At 42.3% G+C, this 19,569-nt stretch overlaps 1 protein-coding gene across 12 annotated transcripts in view; it reads right to left on the reverse strand.

The window, feature by feature from the left end:
- Positions 1 to 19,569, reverse strand: part of TSC1 (TSC complex subunit 1) — a 54,186-nt gene that overhangs the window by 12,633 nt on the left and 21,984 nt on the right. For 9 of the 12 annotated variants that reach the window (XM_063650008.1, XM_054499993.1, XM_054499992.2 and 6 more), the window contains 10 exons: positions 18,087 to 18,241; positions 17,631 to 17,704; positions 8,541 to 8,716; positions 7,722 to 7,837; positions 7,271 to 7,382; positions 6,840 to 6,961; positions 3,582 to 3,651; positions 2,779 to 2,883; positions 1,609 to 2,167; positions 436 to 479 (listed from right to left, as the gene is read on the reverse strand). In XM_063650008.1, the coding sequence (XP_063506078.1) occupies positions 436 to 479; positions 1,609 to 2,167; positions 2,779 to 2,883; positions 3,582 to 3,651; positions 6,840 to 6,961; positions 7,271 to 7,382; positions 7,722 to 7,837; positions 8,541 to 8,716; positions 17,631 to 17,704; positions 18,087 to 18,241 (1,533 nt within the window). The remainder of the gene's footprint in view (positions 1 to 435; positions 480 to 1,608; positions 2,168 to 2,778; positions 2,884 to 3,581; positions 3,652 to 6,839; positions 6,962 to 7,270; positions 7,383 to 7,721; positions 7,838 to 8,540; positions 8,717 to 17,630; positions 17,705 to 18,086; positions 18,242 to 19,569) is intronic. The other 3 variants (XM_054499999.2, XM_054500001.1, XM_054499998.2) reach the window with 1 other exon arrangement.

Below are 19,569 nucleotides of genomic sequence, written 5' to 3' on the forward strand. Positions count from 1 at the left end.
GGAAAGTATGGACTATGTGTCTCCCTTGTGAAGGAATGCAAAGGGTCGTATCATGTCGGATGACTCTTTGAGAGCCTGCTTTCCTTTCCCCACAAATCTAGATCACACATTTCAGATGCCCTGTTTCTCAAGACCCTTCCTTCACTGTGTGTTCTCCCCCAGGAAGACACTTCACTCTGGTCTTCTCTAGGGAAGCCTGGCAGGAAGTCTGTATTTTGCACTTATACTCTCAAGTGCATAGTACTTGCCACTTTTCAAAAATAAGAAATGCTGACTTGGCAACACTTGAGATCCTTTAGCCAAGCAGATAGCCTGGCCGGAGCAATAGCCAAGGGGAGATATGTTTCCCAGAGGGCACCTCCTTCAAGGACAGAAAGGGCAACAAGCAAGCAGGAACCATGTGGGCTGGATTTGGAGCTAAAGTAACAACTTTACCTCCAAAGTGGGTCCAGTCGACAGACTTGCTGGGTAAAGGCAACCTAGGAAGAAAGTTTTTGAGTAACAAAGTTACCGATTTTACCAAGAAAAAAACTTATCTGGACTTTTATTTGCAGCAAAGTTAGATCACTTCCTTGTGGTCAAAATCTGCAATGGCATAAGAATGTTTCAAACTCCAGGTCCACAGAGAGTTAGAGGAGAAGCCTACAGTGGACACGATGGGAGGCGGCCCTCGCCCCACTGCCTAGGACCTGTGTTGTTAGCTTAACAAACACAATTCTTTAAAAAACAAATCCAGAGCGGAGAGGGTTTCAGGCTGAGCTGCACTGCATACACTGTGGCCTCTGTTTCTGGGGCCAGCTCTCCAGAGAAACTCAATAGTCAAACACACTGAGAGCCGTTTTCAACCCTGTCTGTTGAAATATACAGGGAGGACACTCTGTTGTGAAGCTACTGTCACTCAGATTTTAAGGAAAAAGTAGGTAATTTACCTGAGCCTATCATACCAAATCTCGTTTAAAAAGAGGGAGCTTAAATACTATAATCCCTGTCAAATTCCACCATAGCATAGTATCTAAGAAGAAAAATAAAAATATCCCTCAAGCACCTCTAAAGTAGCTAATAAAAGAAGGATGGGAAACCGTTTCTCAGCTAGTCTTTCTATGAAAACGTGGGTGCCTCGGGGGGTCTGGAGGGGATGTCAGGTCATCTGAACTAGCATAAAATGCTGATGATTTTATCTCCACCTAATGAACTATGATACTAAAATAGAAAATAATAATAATAATCTGTAGCTAGAGAGGGAAACACTGTGACAAATATTCTTATATTCTTTGAAATACTATAACCTCATTTTCAGCCTATAGCTTGCAGAGGGCACATATGAAAGCATCTGAGTGTCCTCATAGAACAGAAGCACAAAACGGCCTATATAAAAAGACTCATTTTGAAATGGACTGCTAAGGAATCATCCCAATTTAGGTGCACAGAGGTCACACATGGTCACATATATGAAGACGCAACAGCCTAGAAGGACATCTGACAAACAGCAGAGAACCAGCTGCCTCAAGGTAGGAGTGTGAAGAATGATTCTTGTTCCTCTCTTACGCTTTCTGTACTTCACGATAAAATGGACCATTTAACAGAGAAGAGAGTGCCCCAGTCCCTTACTTGTTCAGCTCCTTGCTGTGCGCGTCTGCTCCCTGCTGTATCAGTCTGTCCAGCACTTCCATTGGGGAGGTAGAGGGCACACCATCTTCCTCTGTGTTTCCTTTTGCTTTCTTTAACAGCTCCTCAGTCTTCCTGATGATAAAATGATGGGCTGTCTTTGGCAATGCCACCTCAAAAAGATGATCATACGGGGGAGGCTGCCCGCTTCCAAAGCCCACTCTCGTTGGAGGTGGAATTTTACAAGGACTGGGAGTGAGGATACTGGTCTCCAAAGAAGTCTGGCATTCCCTGTCTCCCGCAGGGCTTTCATCAGCACTGCCGCAGGGCAGGTCTATGGGAGTAAAGGCTTGCTTTGGTGTGTCAGGCCCAAGCTTGTCCAGGGAGGAGTGTAAAGGCTCAGGGTTCACGCTGGCGCCCTGAGAACTGGAGGCTGCCGAGTGGGTCTTCCGCTGAGAACCTGGGAGACTGTCTCGGTAAAAGGGAGAGTCAAAGCCTCCTCGAGGAACCACAGGCTCTGCCTCTGCTGTGGTGATCTCAGAAAGTTCTCTAGATATTGCAGCTGAGAGGAAGAGAGGAAACAAAAGAAATGGCAGTCGGTATTTCACCTGGGAAAGGCTAGGCAGTTTGGGTTGCATGCTGCCACATGCCAGTGTCACTCAGAGGGAGGAGAAAAAGTGGCATCCGGCTGGGCACGGTGGCTCACGCCTGTTATGCCAGAATTTTGTGAGACTGAGGAGGGAGGATCACTTGAGCCCAGGAGTTAGAGACCAGCCTGGACAACATAGGGAGATCCCATCTCTACAAAAAATACAATAAAAATCAACTGAGCATTGTGGTGCATGCCTGTGGTCCCAGCTACTCAGGAGGCTGAGGTGGGCGGATTGCTTGAGCCTGGGAGGTCAAGGCTGCAGTGAGCCACGATCGTACCACTGCACTCCAGCCAGGGCGACAGAGCAAGACCCTGTCTCAAAAAAAAAAAAAAAAAAAAGTGGCATCACTTTACCTGGCATAGGTCCCAGACTAAACCACCCATCTTGTTGCCTCAAGAGAAGAAAAATCAAGCAAGCCTGTGAGCATTGGCACAAAATCCCAGATTTGGCACAAAATCCCAGATTTATAGCAGAGTGAGGGTCAGGTTTTATCAACTCATAGCAATCCCACATACATTACCTTCTTCTTTATCTTTTTCTATACTATCTTCTTCAGAGGCCAGATCACCTAAAAACCCTGGAAGATCACTTAGAGTGACAGAACCTTTGCTGCCAGGTGGCTCTTCTGAAGAGAAACAAAGACAACTGATGTCAAAGAAATACAATGTAATCCCTGTAAGTGTAAAACTGCTTACACTGTATAGAATATGTCTGTAATAACTCTTCCTGCTGAACAGAGAAGGCTGGACATGGCTCTGTCCTGGGGATACTACTACAAAAGAAAGTTAAATGGAAACAAGGAAATTCTGGGATATCCAAAATACTGAGGCCTAAAGACAATGAAACAAGTAGTGTATTCTAAACACCAACCTAATAATATCAAAAACAGTTTTTAAGCTATTGCAGTGAAGTACCTGTATTCTGACTTGACTAAACGATATCTCTTTTCAGAGACATTAAGAACTGAGAATTTTATTTGCTATGGGATTATTATTTTTGGTACTTTTAGTTATATTATTTTTAATATCTGCTTAAAGTACCAAAAATAATCCCATAGCAAATAAAATTCTCAGTTCTTAATGTCTCTGAAAAGAGATATCGTTTAGTCAAGTCAGAATACAGGTACTTCACTGCAATAGCTTAAAAACTGTTTTTGATATTATTAGGTTGGCGTTTAGAATTCACTACTTGTTTCATTATCTTTAGGCCTCAGTATTTTGGATATCCCAGAATTTCCTTGTTTCCATTTAACTTTCTTTTCTTAAACACATATAACCCAATAAGAAGAGGCAAGCAAGGCGTGTAGTGACGCAGAAATGTTACCTGATCCTCTGTCATTCAGAAGATGGTGTTGTCTGTGTAGACATGGTCTTGCAGAATCCATTCTCTCTTCCTGAAACATAAGTATCATTTATATCACGAGACGAAAAATGTTGTACATGTTCTCAAGCATATTGTAAAGTAGTTTAAAGGTCAGCCCAGTGCAGTGATTCTCAAATTGTTTGGATGTTTTCTTTTTTTTTTTTTTTTTTTGAGGTGGAGTTTCGCTCTTGTTGCCCAGGCTGGGGTGCAATGGCGCAATCTTGGCTCACTGCAACCTCCGCCTCCTGGGTTCAAGCGATTCTCCTGCCTCAGCCTCCCGAGTAGCTGGGATTACAGGCATGCGCCCCCACGCCTGGCTAATTTTTGTATTTTTAGTAGAGACGAGGTTTCTCCACATTGATCAGGCTGGTCTGGAACTCCCAACCTCAGGTGATCTGCCTGCCTCGGCCTCCCAAAGTGCTGGGACCACGCCCGGCAGCTTTCTTTATAGTCTTAAAAAATGACTGCAGACAGGGCGTGGTGGCCCATGCCTGTAGTCCCAGCACTTTGGGAGGCCAAGGCCAGTGGATCCCTTGAGCTCAGGAGTTTGAGGCTAGCCTGGGGAACATTGCAAAACCCCAGCTCTACAAAAAATTTAAAAAGTAGCCGGGCATGGTGACTGGTGCTTGTAGTCCCAACTACCCAGGAGGCTGAGGTGGGAGGACCACCTGAGCCAGGTGGTCAAGGCTGCAGTGAGCTGCAATTATGCCACTGCCCTGGGCGACAGAATGAGACCCTGTCTCAAACACACAAAATAATAAGAAGAAGGTTGGAGAATCCCAAGAGCTTTTGTTTATGAGGCATAATTATTATATTAGAAAACTAGGAAATTTTAAAAATATTAATTCCCTTAAAAATAACAAGCCCATTACAAGTTAATGTAAATTACATATTCTTATTAAAAAACTATATTTCCCGAAATAAAAATAAATTTAGTGAGAAGAATGGAACATTTTTGCTATCTCTTTAATATATGGCTTTGTGAAAGACAGCTGGATTCTCATATCTACCTCTACGTTCAATCTGTTGCAATATGTTATTTTGACTGAAGTGTATAAAGAAAATCTGGGGACCCACAGATATGTAACTGCAAAAGTAAACATATGTGTTGTTGTTTTTCTTTTTGAGACAGGGTCTGGCTCTGTCACCTAGGCTGGAACGCAGTGGCATGATCATGGCTCACTGCAATCTCTGCCTCCTGGGCTCAAGCCATCCTCCATCAGCTCCCCGAGTAGCTGGGACTACAGATGCATACCACCACACCTGGCTTTTTTTTTTTTAGTTGAGATGGGGTTTTGCATGTTGCCCAGGCTGGTCTTGAACTCCTCAATCTACCTCCCTTGGACTCCCGAAGTGCTGGATACAGGAGTGAGCCACCACGCCCAGCCGCAAAAAGTAAACATATGTTGACAGACTTTTCAAATAACTGTCTTTGTTATTACACCAAAATTTGACAAGTGGTAGTTTCTTAAATTTACAAAGGGAAACTTGAAACCACATCAATGAGCTTTTCCTGTGTTAAAACCCATTAGTCTACCTTGTCCTTTTTTTTTTTTTTTTTTTGTGACGGAGTCTTACCCTGTTGCCCAGTCTGGGGCTGGAGTGCAGTGGTGTGATCTCGACTCACTGCAACCTCAGCCTCCTGGGTTCAAGCGATTCTCCTGCCTCAGCCTCCCAAGTAGCTGGGATTACAGGTGCCTGCCACCATACCCGGCTAATGTCTGTATTTAGTAGAGATGGTGTTTCAACATGTAGGCCAGGCTGGTCTTGAACTGCTGACCTCAAGTGATCCACCTGCTTCAGCCTCCCAAAGTGCTGGGTTACAGGTGTAAGCCACTGTGCCCCGCCTGCTTTGTAATTTGAATATACTTTTTACCTATGCATGATTCTGCAACATCATACATTGGACATTCTGAAAATATTGGCTCATCAAGTTATTCAAATATTCCAAATGTTGAAACACTTCATTACACAATATCAAAAACTCAAATTACTAACTAAGCTTCCAAAGACTTTTCAATCTCATCATAAAAGTCTTGGGGCAGCTATCAACTTCATGGTGGTATATACACGTTTTTTAATATCCTAATTTCCACCTGAGAGTTGACTTTTATTGTTGGCAACAAATACTGTCAGTTGTTTATCTTGAAGTGACAGACTCAGCTCATCATTTGAGAAACTGCCTGCCAAATACCCAAGTCTGAATAACCAGTTTGTAAGACAGCTGTTCTTTCAAATAAAACTGGCATTCCATGAAAAAAGGCAGCTAGTTCACCTCTCAATTCAAATAACTGCATGAGGGCCAGAGGTCACCATCATACCCTGGTATGCAGTACATGTGCCTTATGCATATTTTCTATTTTGCCATGAAGAATATTACACATACATGTTCTCAAGGGCTAAGATTTAATAAAATTAATAATGGTTACTGCTTAATACAGAACACTCAACTTTTTAAATTTTTTTGTTTTTATTGTTTTTAATGGAGAGAAGAGATGTCAGGGAAGAATGCAAGGCCTCCTAGGATAGGACACTTCAATGCCTGCCTTGATTCAGGCTATGTTGCCACCATTTCACCCCAAATCGTATTTGTGCCATCAGTGTAGATGCCATTGCAGTGGGAAGGGCAAATGACAGCTTAGTGTTACTATGAAAGTGGGTTTGGTCAGGTGTAGTGGCTCAAACCTGTAATCCCAGGATTTTGGGAGGCCCAGGTAGGAGGATCGTTTGAGTCCAGGAGTTTAAGACTAGCCTGGGCAACATAGTGAGACCTCATCTCCACCAAAAAAAAAAAAAAAAGTTAGCCAGGCATCATGGCACATGCCTGTAGTCCCAGCTACTTGGGAGGCTGATGCAAGAGGATTGCATGAGTCTGGGAGGGCAAGGCTGCAGTGAGCCATGATCGTGCCACTGCACTCCACCCTGGGCGACAGAGCAAGACCGTCTCAAAAAAAAAAAAAAAAAAAAAAAAATTCAAGAAAGTAGGTTTGACCTGCTGGATTCCCTACAAGAGTTCTTCCAAAGCAGAGTTTTGGAACCACCCAGGGGTGGGCAGATCACACCTTGAGAGCAGCTTGTTAGTCCATTTTCAATTATTCTGATTAAACCCATTGCATTTTAGGTCAGAATTCTTTCTGGCATAATTAGGCTTCTCAAAGTGTGGCTTGCAAGTGAGTCACTGTGCCTGGGCAGAGGGATAGCAGACGAGCTGGATCGCACCTTCCTGGGGGGCGTGACTGTGGCCTGGGGGAGTGAAATGTGCACGTAGTCATCCGAATGACAGAGTGGGGCTGGAGGAGGAGAGGTTGCTGGGGTTCCCAGAGGAGTTCCTTTTCCACCTGCTTAGAGACAAGGGCAGAACATATATGAACACTGAGCCCAACTATTAGAAAAACTGCCAATTCTTTTTCAGCCTATAACTATTACTATAAATAAAGCTGCTAGAGTTAACTTTCTGGGGATCTAGATCAGTCTCTCTCTTTTTTGTTTTTAGGTTCACTTTACACATTCTGAAAGCCCCAGGGATTTGCAATAAGTGTCAAAAACAAGTTTACAACAGCAAGTGGTCCCTTAGGTCTAAAAGAGAGCTCCTCCTGCCATTAACGGCAGGCCAAAACCAACCAATCAAATCCAACCTAAGACATACATACCAGTTGTACCAAAGACTTTACTGTAAGGGTGTGACAGATCAGGTGGGACATTTCCAGGAGAAGTTGGAGGAGTGGTCATACCACAAACCATAGATGGGCTCCAAAAAGTAGCCTGGGAAGTTAATAAAGTACATCAGCAGTGGCAAAGGAATGCTAAGTCATCCACAAGGTTTATATCCATGGCCAGCGTTCAGCTTAAATTTAGCTTTTTCAACTAGAAAAAGGCATCTTATTAAAAGCGTATCAAGAAACAAGTTGCATTTTTTAAATCAAGACTTTAAGATGAACCTAAGAGGCAACAGTAACTTTCTTTGCTAATATCATGGATCCTTAAAAGTGACTCCTGAAATAAGCAGTGTGAAATTTTCCCAACCACATACTAAATCTGACCCAAAAGGTCAGCTTCACCAGAAAGCAGAGGAGAGAGCAGGCACACTAGTTGACAGCATACTTGTGGTGGTTCAGTTATCAGCCGTGTCGATGGGGAACTCAGAGTCTGAGGTAGCTGCCCTGGCGTATTTAACAACGTCAGCCGAGACGTGGAGTAAGGGGTAGAAGTAGCACACCCTAAAATGGAAGGGAAGAACACAGGGGGTTAGTGTGTGGTTTTAGGTTATTCTGATAAAAAAAAAAAAAAAAAAAAAAGATGGTCCTCTAGACCATTTGATAATATTCAATTCTCTGTACCTAAAAAATCTGAGGGACTTAACTGACATCCTTGGGGACAAAGTAACACTTCAGAGTTTCTTTAAATGCTCCTTTGAAATAAAGTTCAATAAGGTTTGATGTCTCATTAAGCCTCAAGATAACTTAAAAAAGCACAATACAGATGACAACTTCAGTGGGTGCAACCCACAAATAAAGCCTAGCTTTTTACATGAATCCAATTCTAAATTGTTCCGACTCATTCAAACTGTGTCAGTGCTACAGCCACAAGAGCCTCACTCTAAATGTCTGAAAATCAGAAAGATTCCCTTATGAGGTAGAGTCTGGAAGTCAAATACTTAAACCCATTTTCTTTGTTAAGTGTTGGAGACACATCACCAACTCTGTTGGCATACAATCAGGTAGGAGACCAAGGACATCTAAATTAAACTTGAAGGAGAAATTAATTAGAAGAAAATGGAGGGGCCTGCAAATTTAAAATATTTTGGGAAAAATCCCTAGGAACTGAACTAAGTCTTACTCCAGAAAAGAAAATCAACAAAGACAAATAATGTTTTCCAGAGACAAAGTTGCAAAACAGATAAGTACCAAAGACACTTTTTACCATAGCTATTCTGTGTGTCAGCATAAGGGCTGGTGGTGACATCGGCTGAACGATGAGGAAAGCGGGCTGAGATTTGGTGAGACACAGAATAGCCATCTTCATATGAGGCTTCTGTGGGATCCAGAGAGATTTTGGCACACTCGATCACAACATCATGAGTTTCTAATCTCTTCCACCTGTAAAACGCAATGAAAGTCAAGAAATGCAAACTGTAATCAACTGAATTAAATACTTCAGAGTGTCAACTCAGTGCCAGCCACGGAACTCTGATAGCAAAGAACAAGCAGGACCATGCCAGCCCAAGTCTGAAACAATTCTAGTACATAAAGAAATAGCCATTCATTTTACAATCCTATACATTCCCTGTTTAAAATGGTTATATCAAGTTAACAAGCTAATCTGAAACAAATATTTCCTCAACAAAGACTAGGTATAGCCTCAAAATGGAAAAATGGAACATAAGCTATGCAGCAGAGCAGCAGGCAGGGAAAAATGTCCTTTGGAACAAAGGTCATCAAAAAATAGGGTGACCTGGAAACTGCCAAGCAGCTGAGGCTGACTTAAGGTCGCCTATCAAGGCCTCAGGTGTCAAATCCATCCCTAGACCAGAAACAGAGTATAAAAGACAAACTAAAGAAAGTCCATGAGAATTTTTTTCTTTTTTTTCTTTTTCTTCTTTTTTTTTTTTGAGATGGGGTCTCACTCTGTCACCCAGGCTGGAGTACGGTGGCATGATCATGGCTCACTGCTACCTCCAACTCCTAGGCTCAGGGATCCTCCTGCCACAGCCTCCCAAATAGCTGGGACTACAGGCACACGCCACCGTGCCTGGCTAATACTCTTACAGAAATGGGGTCTCACTTTGTTGCTCATGCAGGTCTCGAACTACTGGCCTCAAATGATCCTCCCACCTTGGCCTCCCAAAGTGCTGGGATTACAGGCATAAGCCACCATGCCCGGCTGAAGGCATGATTTTTTAAACCAACGTGTTAGTATGGCATAATTTGCTTACAATAAAATTAATCAATCTTGCTAAGTTTTGACAAAAGTCCCGATCATAATAAAGAACATTTCCATGACCCCAAAAGTTTCTTTGTGTCCTTTGTGGTGAGTCTCCTCCCCCACTTGTGGCAACCATCGATCTGCTAAAAGCATGCTTTTTCAGGGGGTGTAATAATAATTATTCTATAGAATATAACCCTTTGGTTGAACTTTGGGTTATTTCTTCTTTCCATTACAAGCTGTGCTGTGCTGAACACTGTTGTATGTCTTGACATACATACAGAAGTGAGCCTGTAATCCCAGCACTTTGGGAGGCCGAGGAGGGCAGATCACAAGGTCAGGAGATCGAGACCATCCTAGCTAACACGGTGAATCCCCATCTCTACTAAAAATACAAAAAATTAGCTGGGCGCGGTGGCGGGCACCTGTAGTCCCAGCTACTCAGGAGGCTGAGGCAGGAGAATGGTGTAAACCCGGGAGGCAGAGTCTGCAGTGAGCCGAGATCGCGCCACTGCACTCCAGCCTGGGCGATAGAGCGAGACTCCATCTCAAAAAAAAAAAAAAAAAAGTGAGCCACCGTGCCAGCCTCCCATGAGGATTTTTTTTTTTTTTTTTTTTTGAGACAGAGTCTCGCTCTGTCACCCAGGCTGGAGTTCAGTGGCACAATCTCGACTCACTGCAACCTCCAACTTCTGGATTCAAGCAATTCTCCTGCCTCAGTCTCCCAAGTAGCTGGGATTCCAGGTGCCCGCCACCATCCCCCGCTAATTTTTTGTATTTTTAGTAGAGATGGGGTTTCACCATGTTTGCCAGGCTGGTCTTGAACTCCTGACCTCAGGTGATCCACCTGCCTTAGCCTCCCAAAGTGCTGGGATTACAGGCGTGAGCCACTGTACCCGGCCAAGAATATTTTTAAAACTGTCTAAAGATTCCTGTTATGTGATCCGTGGTTTCACTTCTAAGAATTTATCCTATAGAAACAGACATACAACAATGTTCAGCACAGCACAGCTTGTAATGGAAAGAAGAAAGGAAATAACCCAAAGTTCAACCAAAGGGACAGATTCTGTAGAATAACTATTATTACACCCCCTGAAAAAGCATGCTTTTAGCAGATCGATGGTTGCCACAAGTGGGGGAAGAGACGCACCACAAAGGACACAAAGGAACTTTTGGGATGATGGAAGTGTTCTTTATTATGACTTTTGTCAAAACTTAGCAAAATTGATTAATTTTATTGTAAGCAAATTATACCATACCAAAGTTGATTTAAAAAATCATGCTTAAGGCTGGGTGCAGTGGCTTGTACCTGTAATCTCAGCATTTTGGGAGGCCAAGGCAGGCGGATTACTTGAGGCCAAGTTCAAGACCAGCCTGGACAACGTGGAGAAACCCCATCTTTAAAAAACAAAACAAAACAAAAAAAATTAGCCAGGCATGGTGGCATGCACCTGTAATCCCAGCTACTTGGGTGGCTAAGACTCAAGAATCACTTGAACCTGGGAGGCAGAGGTTGCAGAGAACCAGGAAAGCGCCACTGCACTCCAGCCTAAGCAACAGGGCTAGACTCTGAAAAAAAGAAAAAAACAAAAATCATGCTTTCAGCTGGGCATGGTGGCTCACACCTGTAATCCCAGCACTATGGGAGGCCAAGGCAGGAGGATCACTTGAGGCCAGGGGTTCAAGACCAGCCTGGGCAACAAAGTGAGAACACGCCCCATCTCTACAACAACAACAACAACAAATAGCTGGGCGTGGTGGCATGTGCTCATGGTCTAGCCACTCAGGAGGCTGACGCGGGAGGACAGCTTGACCCTGGGAGGTTGAGGCTGCCATGAGCCATGTTGTGCCACTGCACTCCAGCCTAGGCAACAGAGCAAGACCCTGTCTCAGGAAGAAAAAAAAAATCATGCTTCCCACGTGCCTGCCTGTACTCTCAGCCACCGGGGAGGCTGAAGCAGGAGGATCACTTGAGCCCAGGAGTTCGAGATCAGCCTGGGCAACATAGCAAGACCCTGCTGCAAAATAATAATAATAATAATGCTTTCAAACATGAAATGACATAAAACACTTACAATATGATCTTAAAAGAAAAAAGATACAAAGCTATTCAGAGACACACCCGCAAATATATCTGACTGTAGTAAGCATTCAAATTAAAAGAACTGAAGTTACAAACAATGTTCATTTATTCTTCATTTATTCAAGTCTTCAGTATTTGCCAAACATTCTATAAAGGCCCTAATAATTAACAGAATATTTAAAATTAAACGCCTAGTCAAGCATAAACTATTTTCTTTTAGACAACATAACTTTGCTCTGTGTTTCTAAGGTGGTTAGTAACTCCATCAGAGATTTGCATTTTTTTTCAAGTTTACAGAAAACAGCACAGCAACACTAAGGGCACTCCATAGGTTTACCTTAACAAAGCATGTGATCCTACACAACTGTTGGAGAAAGCTCATCACATCTTAGATGCTGAAAACATGGTATTAACTACAGAAAAGAAAGTGTCCAGGGCGTGGGGAGAATGTAAGGCAGCTTCCCTAAAGAGCGAGTCTTTCGATTTCACGGCTGCCTCTTCATTCACTACCTGGGTTCTCACTGCCTGTGGGATCCTGTTAATGGGGATAGGCTCCTATTTATGCATTCTCAGCATGACTAGAAAGTGATTGAGAGCAGGCGTTAGGACACATGTGTACACATAAGAAGATTGATTTTAGAGGAGAAAATGAGAATCATAATAAAAGAGGAATACATTTAAATGCTTTATTTTAATCAAAGTAATTTATGCACTTACAATATTTCCCTGATTCTTAAAAGGACTTTTCATATTTTAATATCTAAAACTGGGAACCATCGTCTAATCAAATGCATGTTAGTTTACTTGGCATTTTTTTCTTTCTCAGATGTATATAAAATAGAAGTACACAACACATCTAATGGCATCTGAAATCCAATGAAATATGGTAATTTAAAAAGTCAATACGGTACTAAAGGTTCCTCCCATCCCTCCCCCCTGCAACCACTCTGGCAGCTGCTTCCAATTCTGTTAGCTGAATTGTTATCCTGCCTCTATAGTTCTAAAGAATATGGCCTGTGCTTTTAATTTCTTGATTTATAAATTATAGACACCATCTATTAACTTACTATTATGGGAAGTGAGGATTGAGGTCTCTTCCATGTATCATTTCCTTCCTCCTCAATGCTCTCAAAATAAATATGTAACTGTTTTTGTTGTTTTCAAAATTGATTTCAACATTATGACTACCTAAGTACTACTCATGGCTGAGCCACAGAGTATACTATGATAATATTTCCTTTCTTGTAAGTTTTAATTGTTCTGTTTCTCTTCCTCACTTTTTTGTGTGTCTATTGCTAATTCTTCCTAAACGTATTCTAACAGCTCTAAAACAATGCCTAATATAACTTTTACTAATGAAATGCAAAGAATCCACCAGCATTATTCCTCATCTTCCAGAAGAGTTCCCTTCTGGAGCACTCTCTCCCCGGCTTCAGATTGGACTGGCTGCTCTCAGCACTGCCTGTTATCCTGAGACTTTCCCTGGACATGGTCCTGTAAAAGGGTCGTGGATTCTGTCTTCCTCCTTCATGATTTTACTCTTATTTTGGTGGAATACATGCTCCAGTGATTAACTGAGGAAGGATATATGGGAAGGAAATTTGAGTCCATGCATATCTAAAAGTGTCTCATATTTGACAGACTAGTTGGCTGGCTATATAATTCTAGTTGAAAACCTTTTTCTCTCAATTTTGAAAGTATTTCAGAAGCTAACAGCATTCTGATTTCTGATCCTTATTAATGTGATTTCATTTTTTTCTTTCTCTGAAAGGTTAATCCCTGGTACTTTAAACTTTTACAATAGTGAGACCTGGTGGCATTCTTTTTTATTGATTTAGCTGGGCACCAGGTAAGCCCCTTTAATCTGGAAACTCACATCCTTCAATCCTAGGATTTTTTGTTGTTGTTGTATTATTTCTTTCACAATGTCTTCCTCCACCAAAGTTTTCTTCTTTCTCTTTTTCTGAGATGGAGTCTCGCTCTGTCACCCAGGCTGGAGTGCAGTGGCATGATCTTGGCTCACTGCAACCTCTGCCTCCTGGGTTCAAACGATTCTCCTGCCTCAGCCTCCCAAGTAGCTGGGATTACAGGCACCCACCACCATGCTCGACTAATTTTTTGCAGTTTTAGTAGAAATGAGGTTTCACCATGTTGGGGCCAGGCTGATCTCGAACTCCTGACCTCAAGAGATCCGCCCGCCTCAGCCTCCCAAAGTGCTAGGATTACAGGCGTGAGCCACCACACCTGGCTCTTCTTTAAAAAAAATTTTTTTTAATTGGATGCTGGGACTTCCTGAACTGATCATTCTAAATCTCTATTCTGCTCATATTACCAAGCTCTATCCTTTGGTTCTGCTTTCTGAGATATTTACCTATATCTTGGAAAAGCTGATATCTGAGATATCAACTTTATCTCCCAATTCTTTTACTGAAATGTTTATTTTGGCTATCATTTTTAATTTTGAAGAGTTCTTTTAGTCTCAAAATGGTCTGTTTTCTGTGGCATCCTGATGCTTACATATGCACAAACATCTTATCTCTGTGGCTATGGTAGATATTTTCTTCTGCTCTATCATTACGGTTTTGTTCTAGCTCTCTTTTCTCCTCTTCACGTTGGTGTCTGTCTTTAGTGTTAAAACCTTCTTCCAAAGCCAAGCAACCTGCCTAGCCAAGGTGAGTGAGGCTCTCTATAAGTTGACTGAGGAGCCTTCCAAGGTAATATAGTTGGTTGAACATATGCACCTAACTGTACAACCTCCTGGAATCCCACTGTCTACAGTAAAGACTTCTTTGTTTTTAAATATAAACCCACAAGGAGGAGAACAGGAGAGAGAAAATAGAACCATAAGTTTTTGAAACTAAAAAACAGACAGGCAGGTGGTAACTGACACTGCAAATCCACAAAAGCAGAATCCTAAGCTGCCACTGTCTCAAAGTGAAGAGTCAACTGATTATACTACAGAATCCTTAAAATCATGAGGAACTTACAGCATCTGGTACTTCTGGAAAAGGAGATGAGCAGCAGGTAGACAAGGGGAGCTAAAATACTGAAGACAGGGTGAAAACCACTGAAGCAGCAGTCACAACCCCTGGGTCCTGCCCCAACTCTACACTCCCAAGCAACAGCTCTTTTCTCACCAGAAATCTGGATTATTCTCTATAGAGAATAAAACAAGGAGTACCTGGATAAGGTATTCCAGAAATAGTTGAGGGCATGAGTGCCATTCCAAATGAGGGGATTAAGTGAAGCATATACATTCTGAATGCCCAGACCACCAACCCTTCCTCACCACCAGCCTCTTTCCCCCCAGAGGCAGTCAGACCCCTACCAGCCTGAAAATCAGAAGACTATTTTCTAAAAAATGTGACCAGCTCAAGAAGAAAACAATACCAACACCACTATTTCCAACAGATGCTCAGTTCAACATACAACAAAGCTCAAAGTCAACAAGTTCCACCACTGTGAACAAAGCTGTTTTGTCTCCCCATATATAAACAGTTTACTAGATCCTGGCAGAAGGCCTCAAAGATTTAAAAAGAATAACACAAAACCGAAAAGAAGGAAGCTTAGAAGAAACAGATTATGCAGGGAAAAGAAAACTCCTTATATATGTATACAGTCATGTGTCACTTAATGACAGTGACATGTTCTGAGAAATGCATCATTAGGCAATGTCTTTGTTATGTGAACATCAGAGTGTACTCATACAAAACTAGATGTTATAGGCTCCTAGGCTACAAACCTGTACAGCATGGTACTGTACTAAAGACTGTAGTAACTGTAACAACAGTAGGTATTTGTGTATCTAGACATATCTGAACCTAGGAAAGGTACAGTAAAGATGTGGTGGTATAATCTCACGGAACCACTATCATCTATGGAACCCATCATTGACTGAAATGTCATTACGTGGTGCAGGATGAACTGGATTTCTAGAAGGAAAGGCAGAGAAAACAGGAAATCAAGCACAAAACAACTAAAGAAAATATCATAGAACTTGAAGAGCTTCCAGCTTGAACAATGAGAATAGATTCATACCAACGTACATCACTGGAAATTTCAGAATATTATGACAACAAAGAGAACTCCCTACCGGCTCCCCTAGAGAAAAACACAGCAAATACAGATGATCAGAAATTCTAAGAGCAACATTGGAAGCAGGGTGGCAATGGAATAATGCCTTCAAATTACTGAATGACTTCAAATTACTGACTCTCAACCTGTAAGTCTACACCAGCCAAAACACTGCATCCTTCCTCAAAAAGCTCCTAGAGGATATGTCCTATTAAACAAGAGTAAACCAAGAAAGAAGACAAGATACAGGAAATGGGAGATCCTGCACACGAGAGAGGCGAACGACAGCCCCAGGAGACTAGGATGACAGCTGGGTACTAGGCACAGACGAGAACCAGTTTGGATCAGAACAGCACCTGCCAAGAGACAGGCATGTCTCAAAGTTCCTGCTGTCCTGCACTATCTTTTTAATGAGGGACAGAGCCAGGTGACCCTGGCCTGTATAACTTGTCTGTACTTAGCTTGTCTTAACTACATACTGATGAAATTCTACTCTCCCTCCTCTGCCTGATCAGCAGAGGACATTCATTTTATCCTACAGAAGGATTCTGTCTGACCTATTCCTGAGAGCTGAAAGCAGGCACAGAGAGCAGCTTCCCCGCCTGCCGTATTTCATGCATGTCCAGTGCCTTGCCCTTGCTAGAAGCCCTGCCAGACGCTCTGATGAGGGTAAGCCTTGTGTTTCCCAGACTCACTCATGACCTTGTGCACTGACTTCCCAGAAGGGGCTGTGAAACCTCAGGGACGGTGAAACCACACCAAAACTCAGATGCGCTGCTCCTCCTCTCATCTCCTGGAAACCTTCAACTACTAGTGACAAGACTGCCCTTCTCTTAACCAGGCTTTACTTCCTAGTCAACTAGCTTTTCAAAACAAAGCAATACCTACAGTAAAACTATAAAGAAAAGCAAGAGAATGATTAAAAGCAACAATGGTAGTTGTCTCTGAGGTAGTAGGGAGCAAAGAGAGGTTCTCCACGGGGAGCCTCTGAGGTACTGGGTAATGTTCTGTTTTTTTTTAAGCTAGGTGCCAGCTACATGTGTTTTTGTGTTATTATTAAACTTTACATACACATTTTCTATACTTCTCTACATAGATCTCACAATAAACTGCTTTAAGCTGGCTGAGGCTCTGTGTGGTAGAGGCAGTGTCTGTGGAGAAGTGAGATTCGCTGTTGGAGGATCAGGCAGTGAGCCAGCTTTTTCAGCAGGAGATCCCCAAGTGTCAATATCCATGGGTCAGTTTCCCCAAAAAGGGCCGGGTCCCCTAAGTGGGGAGCATAATAAGCCTGGCTACCAGGCAGAGACCAGCAGAGGGAAGGAGGTGGGCCTCCCACAGCTCAGTCTGTAAATTTCCTTTATCTCCCTTGCTCAGTCTTACCCTCAGTTCCAGTCACCACTGTGCCTGGAATCCTTCAATCAAGGGACTCAAGAGTTCAGTTTTTCCAGAGAACATACCTGGGGGCCTCTGTAGGGCCCTGGGGAGGATGGTAGTCAACTGGCTTTGCAGAATGGAGAAAGGACCTCAGGGACTCCAAATACTTAATATAGGACTCCCTTAAGTCCTTTCTCCATTCTGCAAAGTCAGATTTATATATATGCTAAATTGTTTTTCTGCAGTCCCCTTGTTTTTAGCCATATGCTTCACCTCCTGCATCGCCCCATCACTGGCACTACTGAGGTGTAAGCCTTTCTGGGGGACAGGCACTTGTGCTGCAACTTTCTCCACTCTGCTAAATGTTATTAGTCCTCCGCCTGTGAAGAGTATGTTTTAAACTCACACAAATTTTAGCTGTACGAGTGCTTCCAAGTGGACTGATTCTGTAAATAGCATATCTATGTTCCCAAATATACCTCAACAGGGATTACCTCCTAGATCACATTTTCAATCTCTCAAAAGATTCTTTAAAATTTTGACACTAGTTTCTATACCTTCGAGGGTCCAGTTCATGGTCCTTGGATCCAGTCACTAATTCCGGATGAATTCGCACATGCTCCATCATTGGCTAGAAGAGTTGGGTTGACAAATTATAAAGGGCTGAATGTTTGTGGAACATCCAAATGATGGAATATTAGTTGACAATAAAAAGGAATGAAGTACTGATACATGTTACAACACGGATGGAACCTTGAAAACATTATACTGAGTGAAAGAAGCCAGTCACAAAAGACCACATATTATATGATCCCATTTATAAAAAAAGTCCAGAATAGGCAAATCTATTAAGACAGAAAACAGATTGGTGGCTGCCTAGGGATTAGAGTGGGGAGGAAGAAAACTGAATTTCTTTTCAAAATTTCCCTGTCTGCCATTAAATACAAAAGGTATAAGTGCAGCCTATCTAAACAGTATGCTAAGTAGCAAACAAACAAGCAGTTTTAATTTACCTTGACCACTTCTTCAAAAGTCTCCAGGTTTTCTTTCATACTGTAATGAGAACGCAAAAAGGAGACGAAGTTGCAAGGGTACATTCCATAAAGGCGATGAAAGAGTGCGTACACACTGGCATGGAGATGGACGAGATAGACTTCCGCCACGTGACCTAGAAAAGGAACCCGTTGAGAAGAGCCTCTTAGTTGGACACAGATTGAGGAGTGCAAGACAGATATAAACAAGTGGCTGCCAGCATGACTTTTTATCTATGCATATTCCCACCTCACTCCAAAGACAGGAAGAGTGGTTTTCTAAAATGCAAACAAATCTGAACACACCAGACACCCTTATTTCAAATCAATCAGTGGCTCCCTATAAGCTTTGGATAAACTCCAATCTACTACTGTGATCCATGAAGGCTCTTCCTGATCTAACTTCTACCCTCCTCTTCAGCCACTGCCCAAAAAGGATCCCAAACATTCTCACAATACTGAACTAACTTTGTGATGATAGCTCTCTGTAAAATTTATACTTTTCCATTGCTGAATTCACTATGAGCTTCTTGAGAAAAAAACTGTCTTACTCATCTCTCGGTGCTTTGCACTGGACCTGATATTTAACAAGCACTCAATATTTACAGAATGAATGTGTGAGACTCTTTTAAATCAGTATGTAGTCTTAGCTATGCAGATTCATAACTACAGAGTGAAAAAAAACTATCATCTAGAAATTAGCTTAAAGAACTAAGAGTGAAAGAAATTGAATATCTTAATTTAGCCTTACCTAGACCCTGTGGAAACCCACGGCCACAGTATACATAAAGGTCCTCCACAATAATGGACGGACCATTCCTTTTTCCCAAAGATCCTACTAAACAAGCAGGCACCACGTGGGCCTATGCTTGTAATTTAATCCTATACAGGAAGCCATGGTGTTCTGTCTCACAGGTCTGACATACTTCATCCTTTTGAAAGAAATACCTCACACTGGAATAACCCAAAGATGCCAAATTTCACATGCTTACAGCTTCTGATCCCTTTGATAGAGCTCTGCTACCTGCCGATAGGGGAAAAAAACAAAAAAACAAAACAAAAACCACTGCATTTGAAGCTGGAGTGCTAATCAGGACACACCGCATTTCCCTCTGACTCCTACAGGTACAACGAGCGGGTTCTCAGAACCTGGCATTTGCGTTTTGTCACAACAGAGCAGCCAAGGAAGACAGAAATGTCCCACAAGCTTAGTCCTGTACTGCTGCAATACAGACGGAGGCTGTTTTTCAGTTTATCAACAATCATAAAGTTTTACATCCTACCGCTCAATTTCTCTGACAACCAATCCTTTTAAGCCAACAAAATAAAAAAAGTTATCTTAACAGTCATGTTTCTTCTATGTGCCTGTAGTGGATGCACCCAAGGTATTTCTTCATCTGTCTGGTGAAAACCATTCATTTCAGCTATAAAAGTCTACATGTCCATTCCTTAAGGCATATGAGCA

Source organism: Pongo pygmaeus, chromosome 13 (genome assembly GCF_028885625.2).
Source record: "Pongo pygmaeus isolate AG05252 chromosome 13, NHGRI_mPonPyg2-v2.0_pri, whole genome shotgun sequence".
Classification (NCBI taxonomy): Eukaryota; Metazoa; Chordata; class Mammalia; order Primates; family Hominidae; genus Pongo; species Pongo pygmaeus.